The sequence below is a fragment of the Eucyclogobius newberryi genome, unplaced genomic scaffold (genome assembly GCF_026437365.1).
Source record: "Eucyclogobius newberryi isolate DKJ021-1_F unplaced genomic scaffold, fEucNew1.0.hap1 SCAF_21, whole genome shotgun sequence".
Taxonomy (NCBI): domain Eukaryota; kingdom Metazoa; phylum Chordata; class Actinopteri; order Gobiiformes; family Gobiidae; genus Eucyclogobius; species Eucyclogobius newberryi.
The window spans coordinates 28,424,779-28,444,130 of NW_027315846.1; the positions used below are offsets into that span (position 1 = coordinate 28,424,779).

At 47.7% G+C, this 19,352-nt stretch overlaps 1 protein-coding gene across 1 annotated transcript in view; it reads right to left on the minus strand.

Moving 5' to 3' along the window:
• Nucleotides 1–19,352, minus strand: part of LOC140370234 (MAPK/MAK/MRK overlapping kinase-like) — a 56,372-nt gene that overhangs the window by 17,806 nt on the left and 19,214 nt on the right. Inside the window, exons 9-10 of the mRNA XM_072457295.1 lie at nucleotides 10,401–10,574; nucleotides 7,321–7,474 (exon numbers count right to left, since the gene is read on the minus strand). Of these exons, the coding sequence (XP_072313396.1) occupies nucleotides 7,321–7,474; nucleotides 10,401–10,574 (328 nt within the window). The remainder of the gene's footprint in view (nucleotides 1–7,320; nucleotides 7,475–10,400; nucleotides 10,575–19,352) is intronic.

The following is a 19,352-nucleotide window of genomic DNA, read 5'->3' on the forward strand; positions in this document are numbered from 1 at the left end:
GTTCAGTTATGCCGCGGTCTGTGCGCGTCGCGCGCTTGGCGGCTTTCGAGGACGGTTCAGACTGGTTGTTTGTGGCGCCTCCGGCTGGCCAGACTGGGGGTTGCAAGCGGCCGTCCACGGCTACTCAAGGCGGCCCCCCATTTAAGAAAAAGAAGGGCCCCGGGAAGTTAGCAGTGCAAGTGAGCACGCTGACATCTGAACTGGCCCAAATGCGGGCAGTTATCCAGAGACTCCAGACTGATGCCAGTTGGGTCGTGGCACAACGGCAGGAGGAGCATGACACAGCCTCACCATATGATGACGTCATATCTGTGGCTGCTTCAGACACTCAGTTTCAGCTGGAGTCTGACGTTCTGAGCTCCAGAGTTTCAGAATCTGGCTCACTGGCCTCTGTCGGCTCTCAGGCCGACAGTGATGACACTGTCACAGCGGCTTTGCGGACGGCACTTTCCCGCTTAAAGCTGGATGTTCCGCGGGATGAGGCGGCACCCTCGAGCGCCTTCTTTCGTCGCCAGGCTGCAGCGTCCCACTTTGCAGTTCCTCCCTCGGAGGAGTACATTAAGGAACTGCATGCCTGTTGGACAGACCCAAAGGCATTTTCGAGGCCTACTTCAGATGGCAGGGTTTTGGCACTGATGCAGGATCCTCAGAAGCTTGGCCTGGGACATATGCCGGCAGTGGAGCCGGCTATTGCCTCCCTCATCGTCTGTCCAGAGGAGACTTTACAGACTAATGCCCGGTGTCCACGACCACAGTGCCGGGTTACAGACGACCTTCTGTGTAAGGCGTATGACATGGGAGCTCGTATGGGTCGCATTGGAAACTCCTTGTCTCATTTAATGCTTGGCCTGTCGGTTTCCCTTGAGACGGTGCCGGTGGACCAACCAACACATGGGCTGGTTGACGCTTCCTTGCAGGCTTTCGCCCTCATGTCAAGGGAACTAGAGCGTCTGCTCTCTACATTAGTGCAAGCTCGCCGCCAAGTATGGCTGGCACAGTCTCCGCTCTCGGAGGCTAGTAGGAAGCCCTTGAGGGGTGTTCCAGTTCTTCCCGGAGAACTATTTGGCCCGGCCGCCCTGGAGGCTCTAGAGCGCACGGCCCAAGCTTGCCCTACGCGGCAAAATCGCAGTCTATGTGGCCCCGTCTGCCAATGCTGAATATGCTTGTGAAGCACTGCTCTCCTGCACTTGTAGGCAGCAAACACAGCACCCACAGGCTCTCTTCCTCATCTCTGGTGACTTTAAACACGCTTCTCCCTCTTCTGTTCTACCAACATACACCCAGTATGTTACCTGCCCCACCAGAAACAATAGAACATTGGACTTGTTTTTTGCCAGCACCAAAGAGGCTTATTCTTCTTCCCCCCTCCCTCCCCTGGGCAGCTCGGACCACAACCTTGTACATCTGAGGCCTGTGTATGAACCCATCGTGCGCAGGCAGCCTGTGGTGTCCCGTGAGGTGAGGATGTGGTCTGCTGAGAGCGAGGAGGCTCTGAGGGACTGCTTCAGCACCACTGTCTGGACTGAGCTCTATGGTCCACATGGGAGGGACATCAACACCATCACAGAGTGCATCACGGACTACATCAACTTCTGTTTTGAGAACATTGTTCCCTCCCGGACGGTGCGGTGTTTTCCAAACAACAAGCCATGGATTAACCGTGAACTGAAGGCTCTGCTGAAGGAGAAGAAGAGAACCTTCAGGTCAGGGAACAAGGAGGAGCTGAGGACTGTGCAGAAGGAGCTGAGGAGGAAGATCAGGCAGGCTGAGGCCGGCTACAAGAGGAGGATGGAGGAGGTGCCCGGCGTTTGCTCCGCCCGCCCGCCCGTTCTGTGGTCCCGGCATGGGACCTGTCCCTAGTGCTGGAGGCGTTGCGATCCCCTCCATTTGAGCCTCTGTTGCAGGTTGACCTTAAATGGCTGTCAATGAAGACTGCATTCCTTCTGGCGATGGCCTCGGCGAAGCGGGTGAGTGAGCTCCAGGCTTTGTACGTTGCAGACTCCTGTTTTCGGTGGCACCCTGACAATTCTGGAGTTTCCCTTTGGCCGAATATGGATTTTGTTCCAAAGGTGATTTTGGCGGCGGGGCACAACCGGCCGCTACAACTGGCACGTTTTGGTGCGGGATCTGCTGCCGAACAGCTGTGTCCTGTGCGCTTGAGGCATATGTGTGTGCTACAGCATTGATACGCAAATCTGAGAGCCTGTTTGTTTGTTTCGCCGGCCCGCGCAAGGGCCAGGCTCTGTCCAAACAGCGTCTCGTGCGCTGGATTGTTGATGTAATCACGGAAGCCTATACTCGACAAGGGTGACCGTTGCCGTCCGGGGTGAGGTGCCACTCCACAAGGGGGCTCTCAACTTCGTGGGCCGCTATTTCAATACAATTCAATTTATTTTTGTAAGGCCCAAAATCACAACAACAGTCGCCTCTGAGGGCTATGAACGGGGTGTCCTTGGACGTGATCTGTGGGGCATTCCCGAACACCTTTGTAAGATTCTATAGAGTGAATGTGGTTTCTCCACAACCGCTGGAAGAGGTTCTCCGGCAACACTCTTCTGCGTCCCATTGAGGTATGGCTTTGTCTATTCCTCGGGACCCTGCTGGTATTCGTCATCCAGTGCTTTATGCACCGCCTCTGGCGGTCAGTAGGGATGAAATAGAATGAAAGTTACGACTGTAACTAAGGTTCTATGAATCACGGATTACCGCCAGAGCATCCGGTCCCTCGGAATTCTCGTGCTTTGCGAGAAGGTTTCTAGGGACTGAGCTCCTGGTGTCACGTGACTATATAGACTCATGTGAGCCATCGGGGGTCAAAGGTGACTTTTTTGTTATTAATTCTCGACCTGTGTATGCGCAAGGATGATCATCCAGTGCTTTATGCACCGCCTCTGGCGGTCAGTAGGGATTCATAGAACCGTAGTTACAGTCATAACTTTCGTTATGAGGGGTATGACGAGGGGTTAGGGTTAGATTGTTATGAGGGGTATGATGCCTATAGACTGAGAGAATTCAATGCTTTGTAATCTAGTAATTTAGATTACAAAGAGTTCATTGACACTGAATGTGATCTAAAATTGGAACAAATCAATTTTTTTTTATCATAGAATCTAAATAAGACAAAAGTAATGATGTTTGGTAAAATCATAAAACCATTCCAGAATCATGAATACAACCGAAAGCAACAAAGCAAATCAATACCTGGATAAAAATGCACTTCATATATTATAATGCTCATTGATTCTCCCTTACTTCACTTACTGTGAGTAAGTATGTAAGTATGAAGTAAACCATCATCAAAGCTCAACTACTGGAAACACATTGTTCATATTGCAATAACAAGCAGTCTGGATTATTCATAAAGTTGTTTTTTTAGAACACACACATGATCTTTTTATTCAGTCAAAAATATTAAAATTCCCTGACCTTGTAAACTACTTTACTGTCATTTTAATATTCAAAGCCTTCAATAGGTTATTAATGTGGTAAGTAATGTGCAAAAGTTATTTCCACTCAAAGAGCAAATTCACAATTTGAGAGGCTGTGGAAATGTTACACGAGCCATAGTTCAAACCACTCTTAAGAGTGTTTGAGTGACAGTATGTGGGTGAAAAGTGGAATTCTCTATATATCTACAATTCTCTAATATCCACAAACTTAAGTGAAGAATATAGAGTAACAGCTTTAAATGTATTGCCTGTATTTTGCAGTGTTGGTTTGTGCTTGTTGATATTGTTCCCATTGTTGGTATGTGCTGTTTTTACCATTATTGGTCTTTTTGTCCTTCCCTTTGCTGGGATGGTTAGATTTTCTAACTGTTATAATTATAATAATGATGTAACTCATATTTATAAATAGATAAATGTGATTATTTGATACAGTCTTATTTGAGATTGGAATTTAATATTCTGTTGGGAGAACACACGCTGCTTAGGTCGGTCAGTACTAAGCCCACTGTAAGGACCAGGAAGAGCCTGGCACACCTGACCACTGACCAAGAGCCAGTTTTAATACTAAAAGCTTTGGTCGAGTTTTGACTGAGACAATTAGTTTAGTGAAAGCTAAATCTAGGGCGGGGCAGACGAGACTGGGTCCGTTGGTAAAGATACAAAGCGCCACACATCAGGTGGAGGCGTCAACCAGAGAGTCGTGGTAAAAGATATATACGCTCAGCACAGACGTGTGCAGATGCAGATAGCGCGCTGATATGGGAAAGAATCAATCTAAAAGTGATGTGTCCATCCCGGAGACACCGGTCATACTGGCAATGTCACATAAATATGGGAGGGAGTGTCTGGAATGCTATGTGTGTGGTCTGTTTGTGATTTTAATGCATTTTTTCCTGTTGTGAAGCACTTTGAATTGCCTTGTGTATGAATGTGCTCTACAAATAAACATGCCTCCTTCTGTTGTTGTCTTTTTGGTGTATGCCTTCATTTAAGACAGAAATGGGATTCAATTTCAATTTTCTTCTTCCCACTCTTTTAGAGTTTGAATAAGAAACTATTTTTGAATTGTCTTGTTTTGGTGACACGTATTTATTTGGACTTATTTGCACTTATTTTATCTACTGACTCGCTCGGAAAAAAATAAAAATAAAATAAAAAATAAAGCTTCTCTGGCCTGACATTGTCAGAGCCAGAACTTCAGACAGAGCGGTCTATGTCCTTCCAGCATGACCCCTGAAGAGCTGACCCCTGTAGAGCTGACCCCTGAAGACCTGACCCCTGAAGACCTGACCCCTGAAGACCTGACCCCTGAAGACCTGACCCCTGTAGAGCTGACTCCTGAAGACCTGACCCCTGAAGAGCTGACCCCTGTAGAGCTGACTCCTGAAGACCTGACTCCTGAAGACCTGACTCCTGAAGACCTGACCCCTGTAGAGCTGACCCCTGTAGAGCTGACCCCTGTAGAGCTGACCCCTGTAGAGCTGACCCCTGTAGAGCTGACCCCTGAAGAGCTGACCCCTGAAGAGCTGACCCCTGTAGAGCTGACCCCTGTAGAGCTGACCCCTGTAGAGCTGACCCCTGTAGAGCTGACCCCTGAAGAGCTGACCCCTGAAGAGCTGTTCCCTGAAGACCTGACCCCTGTAGAGCTGACTCCTGAAGACCTGACTCCTGAAGAGCTGACCCCTGAAGAGCTGACCCCTGTAGAGCTGACCCCTGTAGAGCTGACTCCTGAAGACCTGACTCCTGAAGACCTGACCCCTGAAGAGCTGACCCCTGTAGAGCTGACTCCTGAAGACCTGACTCCTGAAGACCTGACCCCTGAAGAGCTGACTCCTGAAGACCTGACTCCTGAAGACCTGACCCCTGTAGAGCTGACCCCTGAAGACCTGACTCCTGAAGACCTGACCCCTGTAGAGCTGACCCCTGTAGAGCTGACCCCTGTAGAGCTGACCCCTGAAGAGCTGACCCCTGAAGAGCTGACCCCTGAAGAGCTGACCCCTGAAGAGCTGACCCCTGAAGAGCTGACCCCTGAAAACCTGACCCCTGTAGAGCTGACCCCTGAAGAGCTGACCCCCTGTAGAGCTGACCCCCTGTAGAGCTGACCCCCTGTAGAGCTGACCCCTGTAGAGCTGACCCCTGTAGACCTGACCCCTGTAGAGCTGACTCCTGAAGACCTGACTCCTGAAGACCTGACCCCTGAAGAGCTGACCCCTGTAGAGCTGACTCCTGAAGACCTGACTCCTGAAGACCTGACTCCTGAAGACCTGACCCCTGTAGAGCTGACCCCTGTAGAGCTGACCCCTGTAGAGCTGACCCCTGAAGAGCTGACCCCTGAAGAGCTGACCCCTGTAGAGCTGACCCCTGTAGAGCTGACCCCTGTAGAGCTGACCCCTGAAGAGCTGACCCCTGAAGAGCTGACCCCTGAAGACCTGACCCCTGTAGAGCTGACTCCTGAAGACCTGACTCCTGAAGACCTGACCCCTGAAGAGCTGACCCCTGTAGAGCTGACTCCTGAAGACCTGACTCCTGAAGACCTGACCCCTGAAGAGCTGACCCCTGTAGAGCTGACTCCTGAAGACCTGACTCCTGAAGACCTGACCCCTGAAGAGCTGACTCCTGAAGACCTGACTCCTGAAGACCTGACCCCTGAAGAGCTGACTCCTGAAGACCTGACTCCTGAAGACCTGACCCCTGTAGAGCTGACCCCTGAAGACCTGACTCCTGAAGACCTGACCCCTGTAGAGCTGACCCCTGTAGAGCTGACCCCTGTAGAGCTGACCCCTGAAGAGCTGACCCCTGTAGAGCTGACCCCTGAAAACCTGACCCCTGTAGAGCTGACCCCTGTAGAGCTGACCCCCTGTAGAGCTGACCCCTGTAGAGCTGACCCCTGTAGAGCTGACCCCTGTAGAGCTGACCCCCTGTAGAGCTGACCCCCTGTAGAGCTGACCCCTGTAGAGCTGACCCCTGTAGAGCTGACCCCTGTAGAGCTGACCCCTGAAGAGCTGACCCCTGGTATAGACACATGTGTCACAGTCCAGGCTCCTCCTTCACTTAGGCCTCATTTGCATATTCATCTGTTTAAATGTTTGGTCAATAAATCTTCACAAAACACCATTTGTTTGGTGGAGTGGTTAAAGCACAGCACATGTACGCCAGGCTCAGCCGGACGCAGTGTTGCGAGTTTGATTTCTGACTCCGACATTCACTGCATGTCCTCCCTTCTCTCATCCCCCATTTCACACTTTCCTGTCAATAAAGCAGCACAAAATCTTTAAAAAGAAAATGACAGGAAGTAGAGCCGAGTTCTACAGCAGAACACCTCCACCTCTGTGATGTCATCAAAACGCGCCACTCCAAGGTGTTGTCAGATCAGAACTATTGTATGATTTAAATACGAGCAATGGCTGTTATTGTTTTCTTCTGAGATTTTTGGCTGGCGCGCCCCCTGGTGACAGGAAGTGAGTGCAGCAGGAGAGAAACAGATTTGTTTTAGATGTTATCTTCCATTTTATGGCCAACATTTCTCTTGATTTTGTTTTATAGAATAGAGCTCGTCACATACACTGTATCTCTGGAACCAAAAACACTTGGAAGAAAAACGAGCGTATAAATAGGCCATATGACTCCAATATTAAACGCAGCTCCACTTTACCCTGATCCATCACCAGAACCACGGCAATTATTACTGTAACCAAAGCAACAACATGTGACCGCTGCCACCGCCATGAGAGGGACGCAGCTTCTTCAGACCGTTTCAAACTCATATTTACATTACAATGTGTTAGGTTGAATTTTGTTTCTAATTCCCTTCTGTTGTAAATTGTATTGATGTTGATTTACTTATGATGTGATTTATGTTTTGTGTCCGTACACTGAGAGGCGTCTGTCTGGGGTGTCGCCCCCGCAGGACTCGGCCCAGTCTGGTGGGATGCCACAGGTGCTCCAAAGAGTTCTGCACCGCCATGTTGTCCAGGCCATCCACATTCACCCCCCGCTGGAGGCTCTGGGCTCTCCTCTCCGACAGCCTGAAGAGAGACACGAGAAGACACATTAAACACAAAGCAGTCAGACAACGCGTGAGTGGAGAGAACGCGCGCAAGTGGAGAGAACGCGCGCTCAGTGCAAACGAGCGCTTTACATGGGAATAACGACCGCTTCGCTTTTCCCGTTTACAACAATTATGTTACATTTTCCCACTACCAATTAGTGTGCACTAATGTGCACGAGTGGACGAGGGTGTTAGTGGACGAGGGCGTTAGTGGACGAGGGCGTTAGTGGACGAGGGCGTTAGTGGACGAGGGCGTTAGTGGACGAGGGCGTTAGTGGACGAGGGTGTTAGTGGGTGTTTGGAAGCGGGCGAGCGCTTCGCACACTTCGTGCGCACTTTTGCAGCCGTGCTTTGGCTGGAAATATTACGATGCGAAAACAATGTTTCTCATTGTTTAACTACTATACTATTTAAATATGTATTTTGGGAAAGCATGGTGGGGGTCCCAGGTCACTGACAGGCCCGTCCACTGTGTGTTATTGGCCCTCTACAGTAATGTTCAATTTTTGCATGAGGCAAGGCAAGTTTATTTGTAGAGCACATTTCATACACAAGGCAATTCAAAGTGCTTCTTACAACAGGAAACATGCATTAAAGATGGGCTGCAACGTCTGTTAATAAGTGGAATATAGTTTATTTTTTCACACCAAGTTTTAACCAATGACAAAAAAAAATTACGAGTTAATTCGGCCAAACCCGAGAACGCGCCATAGCAACCGCTTTGGTAACCGAATGCTTTAACCGCTGTGGCAAAATCAGTGACGTCACACCAGGAACATGCTGTAGCCGCCCCTCATTGTTCTCGTCTGAAATGTGCTACAGAGCGGAATTTAACCATTTACACGACGAATCTTGCAATAATACTGAGATGTGAAGCACTGCACTGCTCTAGAGGGAAGCGGGCTCTTTGAGGGGCCAAAAGGGAAGAGTAGAGGACGTCTTTGGACACGATTTGTCCCGGACTAAGAGAATGTTTTAGGAAACCCAGCGGCGATGTGTGGCAACCAATGTTATGCTACCGACATTTCACAGAAGACAGTTTCCAAAACCAGTATCGACTTGGATATATACGAAAAAGTAAGTTGCAAGATATTTTCACATCAGGCAGTTGTCTGTGGTTTCGTAGTCGCCGTATGCGGCTGTCTGACTGACGCCGTGTGCATGATGGCCTGTTGTTGTTCACGGCGAGAGCGCTAACCCACGGTGGCAAAGGCGGTTAGCGCTCTTGCCTCCCAAGAAGGAGATCATGGGTTGGATTCCCGGACCAGACCAACATCACATGACATCACTCTGGGTGGAGTCTGCATGTTCTCCCCGTGTTACCGTGGGTTCTCCGGCTCCTCCCACCGTAACACATGCATGTGTTAGGTAAGATTGGTGACTCTAAATTGGCCCTAGTGAATGAATGTGAAAGTGATTGGTTATCTGTGTGTCTATGTCTATGTCTGTCGACCCTGCGACGAGTTGGCCACTGTCCAGGGTGTACCCCGCCTAAGGCCCAAAGTCACTGGGATAGGCTCCAGTCACCCGCGACCCCGAAAGGGAACAAGCGGTAGAAAATGAATGAATGAAATTACCCATATTTTCTGTTTTTTGAATAGGACACCCATTAGTTATTAATTCAACTCCCGGACCACTACACAAGTCATGAACAAGATTTTTGTCTTTTTCATTGTAAGTGGCTTAAAGCATTTATAGAAAAGTATTCTTTATTAGACAGGACAGGTGAGTGTGAAATGGGGATGCGAGAAGGGAGGACATGCAGTAAATTGTCGGAGTCTGGATTCGAACTCACAACACTGTAGCCAGCCGCACTTGGAGCTTGGCATATGTGCTGTGTCTTAACCACTCCACCACCGGGCAGCACTATATCACATATTCTAACAGAAATGACTGTTGTAATTCAGTGAGGTGCTGTGAGGTTCAGAGCGAGCAATTTACAAATGTGAATGAACCCAAAAGAGCTCCTCAAACATTTAATTAACAATGAGTTTTGCTTTATATCTCATTTCAGCATTCTTTACACAAACATGTGACACATATTTCAAATCAGGACTAAATTTATTCTAATTGAGCCTATTTCAAGCCAAAATAAATACAAGTTTCTGGTCTTTAACTTTACATTTTGATAAGCCGGATTGTAAATAAGAAATAAAAGAGTTCAAGAACAAAGAGGATTCAACAGTCCACGGGCTCAGGAGCGCCCCCTGTCATAAGTCAGGGGTATTGTTTGCCTCACCGAGTGAACTTTTACTGCGGTTTTATAATGAATCTGCCTAAAACATGTTTCAGGAATACATTTCATATATTATCCACAGTATGGAAGTACAGAGCACTTCGTCAGAGTGTTTCATATGTTATAAACAGAAGGAGAGTAGGACACATGATCTGCATCGCACCAGCTCAGTTTGTGAGGCATTATAGTGTGATCCGAGAGGCAGAGCGAGGTGCTGCCTCATCGCCAATTCTGATTAATTGAAAATTATTGTTCTATATTGGATTAAAAGGAAAGGGGGTTTAAAATACATACCAGATGACAAATATTAACACTTATTATATTTCATAAGAACTTTTCTTTTCTCCCAAGATGGTGAGGTGAGGCTCTGCCCTGCCCTCAGGCTCCTCCCCTGAATGCACCACACTTGTAGTTTGACTCTTTTAACAAAGCATGTCACTTGGACAGATGTGACACGGCCGTGACCACAGTGCTCTAAGGGGAGTTTGTGTGTTTGCTCAGACACATGAAGAATTAGAGGGAACATGGGTCATCTGAAGCTGAGGGATGGACAATCACTTCATGGCTTTATTGCTTTGCATTGAATGTACCAAAAACGTATTATTGTATTAAACTTTTTCATCTCCAAGGATATAATATAAACATGATGGCAGAAGTGTTCTCGTACCTGGTCTCCCTGAAGTACATGTGCCTGAGGGCGGTGTCAGCACCAATGCGCTCGTCGGGGTCGTAGGCTAACATCTGGTAGAGCAGGGACAGGGCGGGGGCGGGGCAGTTTGGGATGAGCCGCGACAGCCCTGTACCTTTCTTCTGAGGGAAGTTAAACTGCATCGCTCTGGACCTGCAAGATGCCACACAGATCAGTACATTTACCTAACAATAATGTACAATATACATCACACACACATTTATATCCAAGAAGGATTTGCACTCCTTTTTATGACATTTATTTTATTGTATTATATTTTTTCATTTTTTTACATTTAATTTATATCCAGACACTGGACCAATTGAAGAAAACGGCATCACTTTGGGGATGGACATTTCTGGTTTGTACAAATATAATAGAAATGCATCTGCATTTAATGTTCCTTCTCATTAATTGCAACACCATGAAGTGTTTTTGATTGTCTAATAAATTGGGGAGGACCAACCCCAGCCCTGTCTCACTCTCTTTTCAGAGTCAGTCTGTCAGGTGATTTTAATTCTTGAATTGACCATTGTAAAGAGCCCACATATTTTTGTTCACCTCCTCGATTCTCCTTGATGCCATCTGGGGCGGCGCTATAACGTACCACAAATACCAAAACAAATAGCTATTTGTTGTTTTTTTGTATTATGCAGCATAACATTTGTGGAGCTTTTCCCATGTTATAACGTTATTACCTCATCAAAAGGTCTGAAGTGGTTTTAAATGCATGTTTTGAGTCATCTTGGATCTCTCCTGGAGATCCTTTGAAAACAACGAACCATTGCACACGGGTGACGTCCACAAGCTTGAAAGTTTTTTATTGAAAATGTGTCCAGACAGAAAGTGCTTTAGATGACCAGAAGGCACGCTTCTTTTCACGCTTCCCTGGAACGAGGTGTAATGGAAAAAAATCTCTTGATAAAACAAAGAAGCGGAGTTGTCTTGTCTCAAAAGTAAAATATTTAGTCTTGTGATTCAATCAGAACCAAACTCTGCCTCGTGTGGACTCGTCGGCCATTCTCGTGGAGAGCCGATCCGTCCACACACGTGTCTGCTCCTACAAGTCTGTCTGTCCCAAGTGTCTCCCGTCTCGCCACTTCAGCAGTGCCCCTTCTATAAATAACAGATGGTCACATGACCCACCCCGCACGGAAACATGCAGGTTTCTCAGACAAGTTCCAGGTACAGAACAAAGGAACAGGAACATGAGGTTGATTACATTTACATTCTGACTGTCCAACACCTATAGAGCTCATTCACCGACGTCACAAAACCACGTGATCGCATATGTGATCGACCACGGGAAAAAACGCCACAAGTCGGCCCGGACCAAACAGAGATAAAGCCAAAGTAAGATTATTTTTTTTTCAAATGTGTGATTTTTGTTTTTTTGCAGAATGTGCTTGTGTTTTGTTGAAGTTATGAATGAGCCCCTGTGTGCTTCAGATAACACTATTGGTTGTCTTAAACGTATACATTAAGCTGTTAAAAATGGGTAGTTTTCAGGTCTTTTTCCAGCGCTCCTGGGGGCGTCACCTTTTTCTAGCCAGCGCATTGTTGATATTATTCCACCATCAGCTGCGAACCACATGGCTACAGCTACGTGTCCTCCGTGTTCTCCTCTCAGAGACATTATTCATTACTCCAGACTGTCTGACTGAGCTTACATTCCCTGGACTGCATTGCAACGGAACTGAGGTACTTTTACTCTAAAGTATTGCTTTAACACAGTGTTTTAAGGTGGTTTCGTGATGTCACTTTAGCCTCGGGTGCCGGAGCAGGGACAGCAATGCTAAGCTAACATGCTGCTTCAGTGCACTCTACATTATAAATACGGGCTTGAATTTAATTTGACCACTTTCTGAATAATCAACATCACGTAGTCTCTTGAAACTAGCTGTTTCAAGAGGATGGTATAATGTCTGTATCTTCGTGTTTTTTTTACTGTTTTTACTGTTTTGTTTCCCTTTTCAGAAGAGGCGCTCAGAGCTGGATTTGATCAAAAACTGTGCAGAAGTCCATTGCATTACAGCTTCCACTTTGCACAGCAGGTACTATTTATTACACATCATTTACTTAACTTCACTTTATTAAATGTACAATAAAGTGCAAATGCAGAATAGCAATTATAGATTGCTATAGATATTATTAGTATTATTTTGTCTTACGCTAGCTGTTTTTATTTTATTTTATCTTTATTTTCCCCCTCCATTCCTTTTTGAGAAATGAGAGGTTCTGTTTATAAGAGTTTTTCTATTAAGAGTATTTTTTTTATTAAAGTTATCTGTCCTTTTCCTCTGTATCAACCTGCGTTGCAACAATGAAATTTCTCCATGTGTGGACAATAAAGGAATATCTTATTTTATCAAATGTCACATGTCTTAATCTAATTCTTTCGCTCTCTCCGTCTGTCTTCTACACATACACTTTCCCTCAAACTCTCTGCAGCGCGTCGCTACGTACTGACCCCAGCACGGAGCGGCGCGCGCGCAGATTCCAAAGATCAAGAGTTATCAGCACTTCAGGTATTCATATTGAAACTCACATTGTGTTAAAAATAAAATGAGTTAATGAGTGTTTTATGTGAAATAGTTAGCCATTTCTTAAATGTCCTGTTATTTGTTTACAGCTTTGATGCCAAGAGACCAGGTGTGGTGCTTGCAAAACGTCACTGTGATGCAGAACCTGTGGAATTTCAGCTACTACACAATACAGCTGTTCTGCCTCCGGTTGACAATCTCCATGTCCTGGTCCCACCTGGACTGAACATTGACAGGCAGACCTATCTGCATGAATAAATCAGGCCTTTCTGTACTGACAAGGCAAAAGACTTCACATGCCCAGCGCCGAGAGTCACTGCAGAGAAGAGGATGTGATGTTATGTAATTGGACTCTGATGGTGTACATATCATATATTATATTATCTCATTAATTAATACATTTTTATAATGTACATATCACCACTTCCTTTTGCACTACTTAACTTTATACCTTTTATATTTCATTATATACATATCATGCCGTTTAGTGCTCAGTGTTCAATGTTTTGCTGTTTGTGTTGCACTGAATCACCTGTGAATTCTGTTTATCGACAAATGGCAATAAACCCTATTCCGATTCTGATTCTTGGATTATAAAAGGCCCTGAATAGCATCAAAGTATTTCCATTTCAATATAGTAACTTCTAATTCTGATTCAAGTCCAGTTCACATCAATAACAACACTCCTCTTGAGTCTTGAGTGACAGCTGTAGGGGGAGGTGCTGTCAGTGTGACAGGGGGGAGGGCTTATCCCAATGAGATGCAAATGAGCCCCGCCCCCTGTGACTCTGGGCTCACTCAGGTGAGAATCTTTAGAGGCCGTTTTCTCAGTGAAAGGTTTTGAGAGTTGTTTACATTCAAATGACCACAACTTACTCAAATACTATCAGATGTGCATGAGTGAGACATCATTGTATAGCTTTGAATTCACACTTTCAGAATCTGTGAATAACTCAAAATGTCTCCCGGTAGACTTGTAACTGGTTTATCCACGGTCAGTCACATATGATGCCGCCCCCTTGTCATATGTTGCCGCCCCCTTGTCATACATTGCCGCCCCCTTGTCATAAGTTGCCGCCCCCTTGTCTGTCCAGAGTTGTGTTCCTTTGCACTGATAGAGCGTGAAAAGTGATCTCAAACGTAAATGATGGAGGCTCCAGTGCTTTCAGATTCCACAAACTCCTTGGATGAGCAACACCGAGGTCGATATTTAGAAAAGCTGCGATCAATCGACCATATTTTATGCCTAAATCACAGACTCTTCCAGATATCTCATACCCGGACATTTACGATCCAAGCCCACTGGTGGTTCACAAGTCCCAATTTTGAACAAAGGGTCTACGCCTAAATAAAACTGATGTTAATTCTACAGCGTTAATTCTGCGGAGCACAGGCAGCAGTGCGTGAGCCTGCATGCCTGGGGTTCAGTCACCTGCACAGGGCTGAACAGCTGTCAGCTACCTTCGCTGCGCGAGTGAGTGACAATTTCAATTCAACTACAAATAGTTAACAGATATAAAATGACATAGTCTGATCGTTTATTTCCCAGTTTGAACGTTTTATCGCAGCTGTCCAGCGCGCTCTTATTTCCGGGTTTCTCGGTATCCGATAAAACTTCTCTCCGTTTATCTTCCCGGTTGCTGCAGTTGCCACATATACCTTCACCATTTTGATTATAGTAAAGCGTGCGATATCATTAATCAGGTTTTGGGCCTCTTCGAACCGTGTTTTGTTGTAAATCGAAGCAGACAGACTGCAATATTGAAAGGGCTTCTAGTGGTAAACACGCACTGCGGACGGACAAGATGCCCAAAAGAGCCTGGGGGAGCCTGGGGCGCGGTCGTGTGACGTCACATGAATGACCTCTATACACCTGGGGCTTTTTCCATTGGCATGGAGAGGAGGAAGGCCACAGACTCTGAGGAACAAAGAAGTTGATCACCTTCCCGATCTAGGCCGTCCTTGCCGAGACCGGGGAAGGTGGCTGGCTTGAGGCGTTAGAATGCACTGCACAAGGGAGCCGGACTAGGGGCCAGTTGGTCGGTCTCTGCAGACGGACACCTCAATGTAGTGGCCTGCCTGCATCCGGCTCTCAGGCTGTTGCCCCGTTTGCCCATACAACCACCACACGTCCACTGGGTGGCCAGCCCTTTGATTGGAGGAGGGTGGCCTGGACTCCACTCCCGGGACCACCTTATTCTGCCCAGCCCAGGGGCAGTTGGAATACTGGGTGCACACACCACAGACGTCTGGGTGTTGTGCACTCTCTCCCGGGGTTACCATCTTCAGTTCCGCCGTCGGCCTCCTGTACCAGGCCTGGTCAAGTAGACCGTAGTCCACGACCCGCTCATGGCCCTGGCACTGACTCAGGAGAAATCTATTTTACGGGACAAGGGGGCAATAGTGCCTGTGGACCCACTGCAACATCAAGGGGGCTATTACTCCCAGTATTTCCTGGTGCCAAAGAAGACTGGCGATCTACGCCCAGTTCTCAATGTGTTTTTAAAAACCCTGTCATTCCACATGTTAAAGAGCACGGAGATGTTGCAGGCAATATCTCCGAACGAGTGGTTCACTTCCATAGACCTCAAGGATGCCTACTTTCATGTTCCAATTGCATCATGCCACCAGCAGTTTCTGCGCTTTGCATTTCGAGGTTGTCACTACCAATTCAGAGTCCTTCCATTCGGTCTATCTCTGTCGCTGAGGGTTTTCACCAGATGCGTTGCTGCAGCTCTGGCTCCCCTCCAGGCACGCGGTTTGAAAATACTACCTTACCTGGACGACTGGCTGGTTTGGCTCCCTTCCGTCTCGGAGGGAGATGGTGCACACCGATGCGTCTCTCACAGGATGGGGTGCGACATGGCAAAGGCGCATGGCACAAGGAACGTGGTCTCCACAGTCAGTAGAGAGCACATAAATGTGCTAGAGCTGATGGCAGTGCGCCTGGCGTTGAACTACTTCCTTCCAGTTCTGGGCGGCAGACATGTCATGGTTCGCGCCGACAACACCACGGTGGTTCATCACATCAACCACTTGGGGGGCAACAGGTCGGTGAGACTGATGGACTTGACTCGACAGCTCCTTGTGTAGGCAGCTCCCCACTTTCTCAGTTTGAGAGCGTCCTACATTCCCGGCCCACGGAATGTGGTGGCGGATTTTCTATCCCGTCAGTGTCAACTGCCTAGGGAGTGGATACTTCACCCAGAAGTGATAGACAACATTTGGGGAATGTTCGTCAGGGCAGAGGTCGACCTCTTTGAATCCAGAGAGGTGACTCACTGTCCCCTATGGTGATGGACGGTGCCGGTCCTCTGGGCCAAGATTTCCACCACTCCCTCTGATCCCCCATCAAGGGGGAAACACAGCCTTCTCCTGGTGGCTCCGTTTTGGCCGGCCAGGGTTTGGTTTCCGCTGCTGCACAGCCTCTGCTGCGGCTCCCCGAGACCCCTTCCCCACAGGAGGGATCTCCTCTCCCAACTGGGAGGGAGGATTCTGCACCCCGATCTGGGGCGTTTTCAGCTCAGGGTGTGGCCGCTCCGGGGTCCAGCATGGCCTTCTAAGAGTATGGTGAGGAGATAGAACACACAATCTCCAGTGCACGGGCTCCATCTACACGCCGGTTGAATGCGAATCGATGGAAGCTTTTTAATGGTTGGTGCCAGAAGCGGGGTCTGGATCCAGTACACTGCCAGGTTTCCACCATTCTGGAGTTCTTGCAGGAACTTCTGAAACTGGGACGGTCTCCATCGACCATCAAGGTATATGTGGCTGCAATATCTTGGTGGCATGACCGTGTTGATGGTGCCTCAGTGGGAAGTGACAGGAAAATTTCACTTTTCTTGAAGGGGGCGCGGCAACTTCACCCTCCTAGACGCCGTGTGGCCCCGTCTTGGGATTTGTCCCTGGTGTTGGACGCACTACAAACCCCTCCGTTTGAACCGTTGGATCAGGTAGATCTTAAATGGATTTAATTTAAGACCGCCTTTCTCCTGGCTATGGCTTCAGGTAAGCGGGTCGGTGAAATACAGGCCTTGTCTGTTTGTGAGTCCTGCTGCAGGTGGAATGCTGAGCACTCTGGGGTCACTCTTTGGCCAGATGCCTCTTTTCCTTCCTTCATCCCCTCCAACTTGCACAGTCTGCCCGGTCCGGGCCCTGGAGGTGTATATATGAGCCACGACACCTGTTCGAAAGTCAGATTGCCTCTTTGTGTGCTATGATGGCCCAAGAAAAGGTCAAGCGCTTTCTAAACAGCGCCTTGCCCGATGGGTGATCGAGGCCATTGAGCAGGCTTATGTTTCTCAGAAGCGCCAGCCTCCAGATGGTATGAAATGCCACTCTACCAGAAGCCTGTCCACCTCCTGGGCGGCCATGAGCGGAGGGCCCCTGGATGCAATTTGCGCAGCAGCCTCCTGGACTTCAGCATGTATTTGCGCGATTCTATAGAATCAATGTGGCAGTCCCCAATCCACTAGAGGGGATCCTGAGACTGCACCCCTCCTCGTCGTAAGGTAGGCGTGTCTTATCTCACATGTTGTATTGGGGTCCCTCGGGACATTGTTGATATTTGTCATCCAGTGCTTAAGGCACCGCCTCTGGCGGTCAGAAGGGATGAAATAGAACGAAAGTTACGGATGTAACTACGGTTCTATGAATCCCGGAATCTGCGTTGCTCGCGAGAAGAAAAGGGACTGGGCTCTCTGTGTCACGTGACTATATAGCTTCACAGAGCTTCATGGAGCTTCTGTGGAAGAAACTTATGGGACTGACAACAGATGGAGCGCCTGCGATATGCGGGGAAAAAAGTGGATTAGTGGGGAGGATCAGGGAAAAGATGCAGGAGGAAAAGGTCACAGGTCAGCAGACCGCTTATCATTGTATCATACACCAAGAATCTTTGTGTGGCAAAGCATTGAAAATGGAATATGTGATGAGGTGGTGGCTCATGGTGAGGTGGTGGTTCATGAGGAGGTGGTGGTTCATGATGAGGTGGTGGCTCATGGTGAGGTGGTGGCTCATGGTGAGGTGGTGGCTCATGGTGAGGTGGTGGCTCATGGTGAGGTGGTGGCTCATGGTGAGGTGGTGGCTTATGTGGTGGCTCATGATGAGGTGGTGGCTCAAGGTGAGGTGGTGGCTCATGATGAGGTGGTGGCTCATGGTGAGGTGGTGGCTCATGGTGAGGTGGTGGCTCATGGTGAGGTGGTGGCTCATGGTGAGGTGGTGGCTCATGGTGAGGTGGTGGCTCATGGTGAGGTGGTGGCTTATGTGGTGGCTCATGATGAGGTGGTTGCTCAAGGTGAGGTGGTGGCTCATGGTGAGGTGGTGGCTCATGGTGAGGTGGTGGCTCATGATGAGGTGGTGGCTCAAGGTGAGGTGGTGGTTCATGGTGAGGTGGTGGCTCATGGTGACTTGCCATATCACACAGAGGTGCGAGGATCTCCTCAGCTCAAAGCCTGACCCCAGACATGGATGAACTTGTATCCAAGGTGAGACACTAAGTATCTGGCTCTGACAAGTGAACATCATAGAACAGGAAACAGTGCTTTGACACCTTTTCAGTTTGTAATGCAGTTTAATTTTATTTATATATTTATTTCACTTGAAATTACTCAAGCCAATGCTGTGAGACTTCATTTAAATTCTGATTTATTTATTGTTTAAATTGTATTTATTTTGTAATTCATGTTTAATACAGGGAGTATATAGGCTCCAGGTTCAATACAAGCAAAAAGGTTGAACCCGTCCGGCCTTTGACTTGTAGCAATTTTTTTTGCCCATATTGTATTTGAATTTGACACCCCAGATCTAAAGGATTCTTCTTGCCATTTAAAGGGTAGGTCTTTTTAAAGATCAGAGGGATTGAGATCATTCAGTTAAAGGTGGTATGGACGATTTTTTTCAGCAAAATTTGTATCATATTTCCTCGTGGCGTGGATAAATCATTTGTCCTGCCACGTATCAATCATAAAACGCACCTACCGCTCACCTGCAGCCGCGTCAGGCTCGTCCCCACGTTTCCGCGTGCCTAAGCGCAGGGATCTATCATAATATAGTTCCCTCAGTGTACGGGGCAAAATGAAGACGGAGAAAGACTGTTCGAGCTGACGCAGAAGTGGACAGAAATTTACGGGAGACGAGCGATGCGATGCGCTCCGTTGCGCTAATAAACAAACGCACGTGTGTGTTGTATCAGTCCGCACTTCCGCCTGCGTTCTCAAATCGCCAAAAAATCGTCCATACCGCCTTTAATTAATTTTGTATCCAGATATTGGAACAATTTATTTAAGAAAATGCATCACATTAGATATGGACATTTCCTCCAACTCCTCCGTGGGGATCCTGAGGCGTTCCCAGGCCAGCCGAGAGACATAATCCCTCCAGCGTGTCC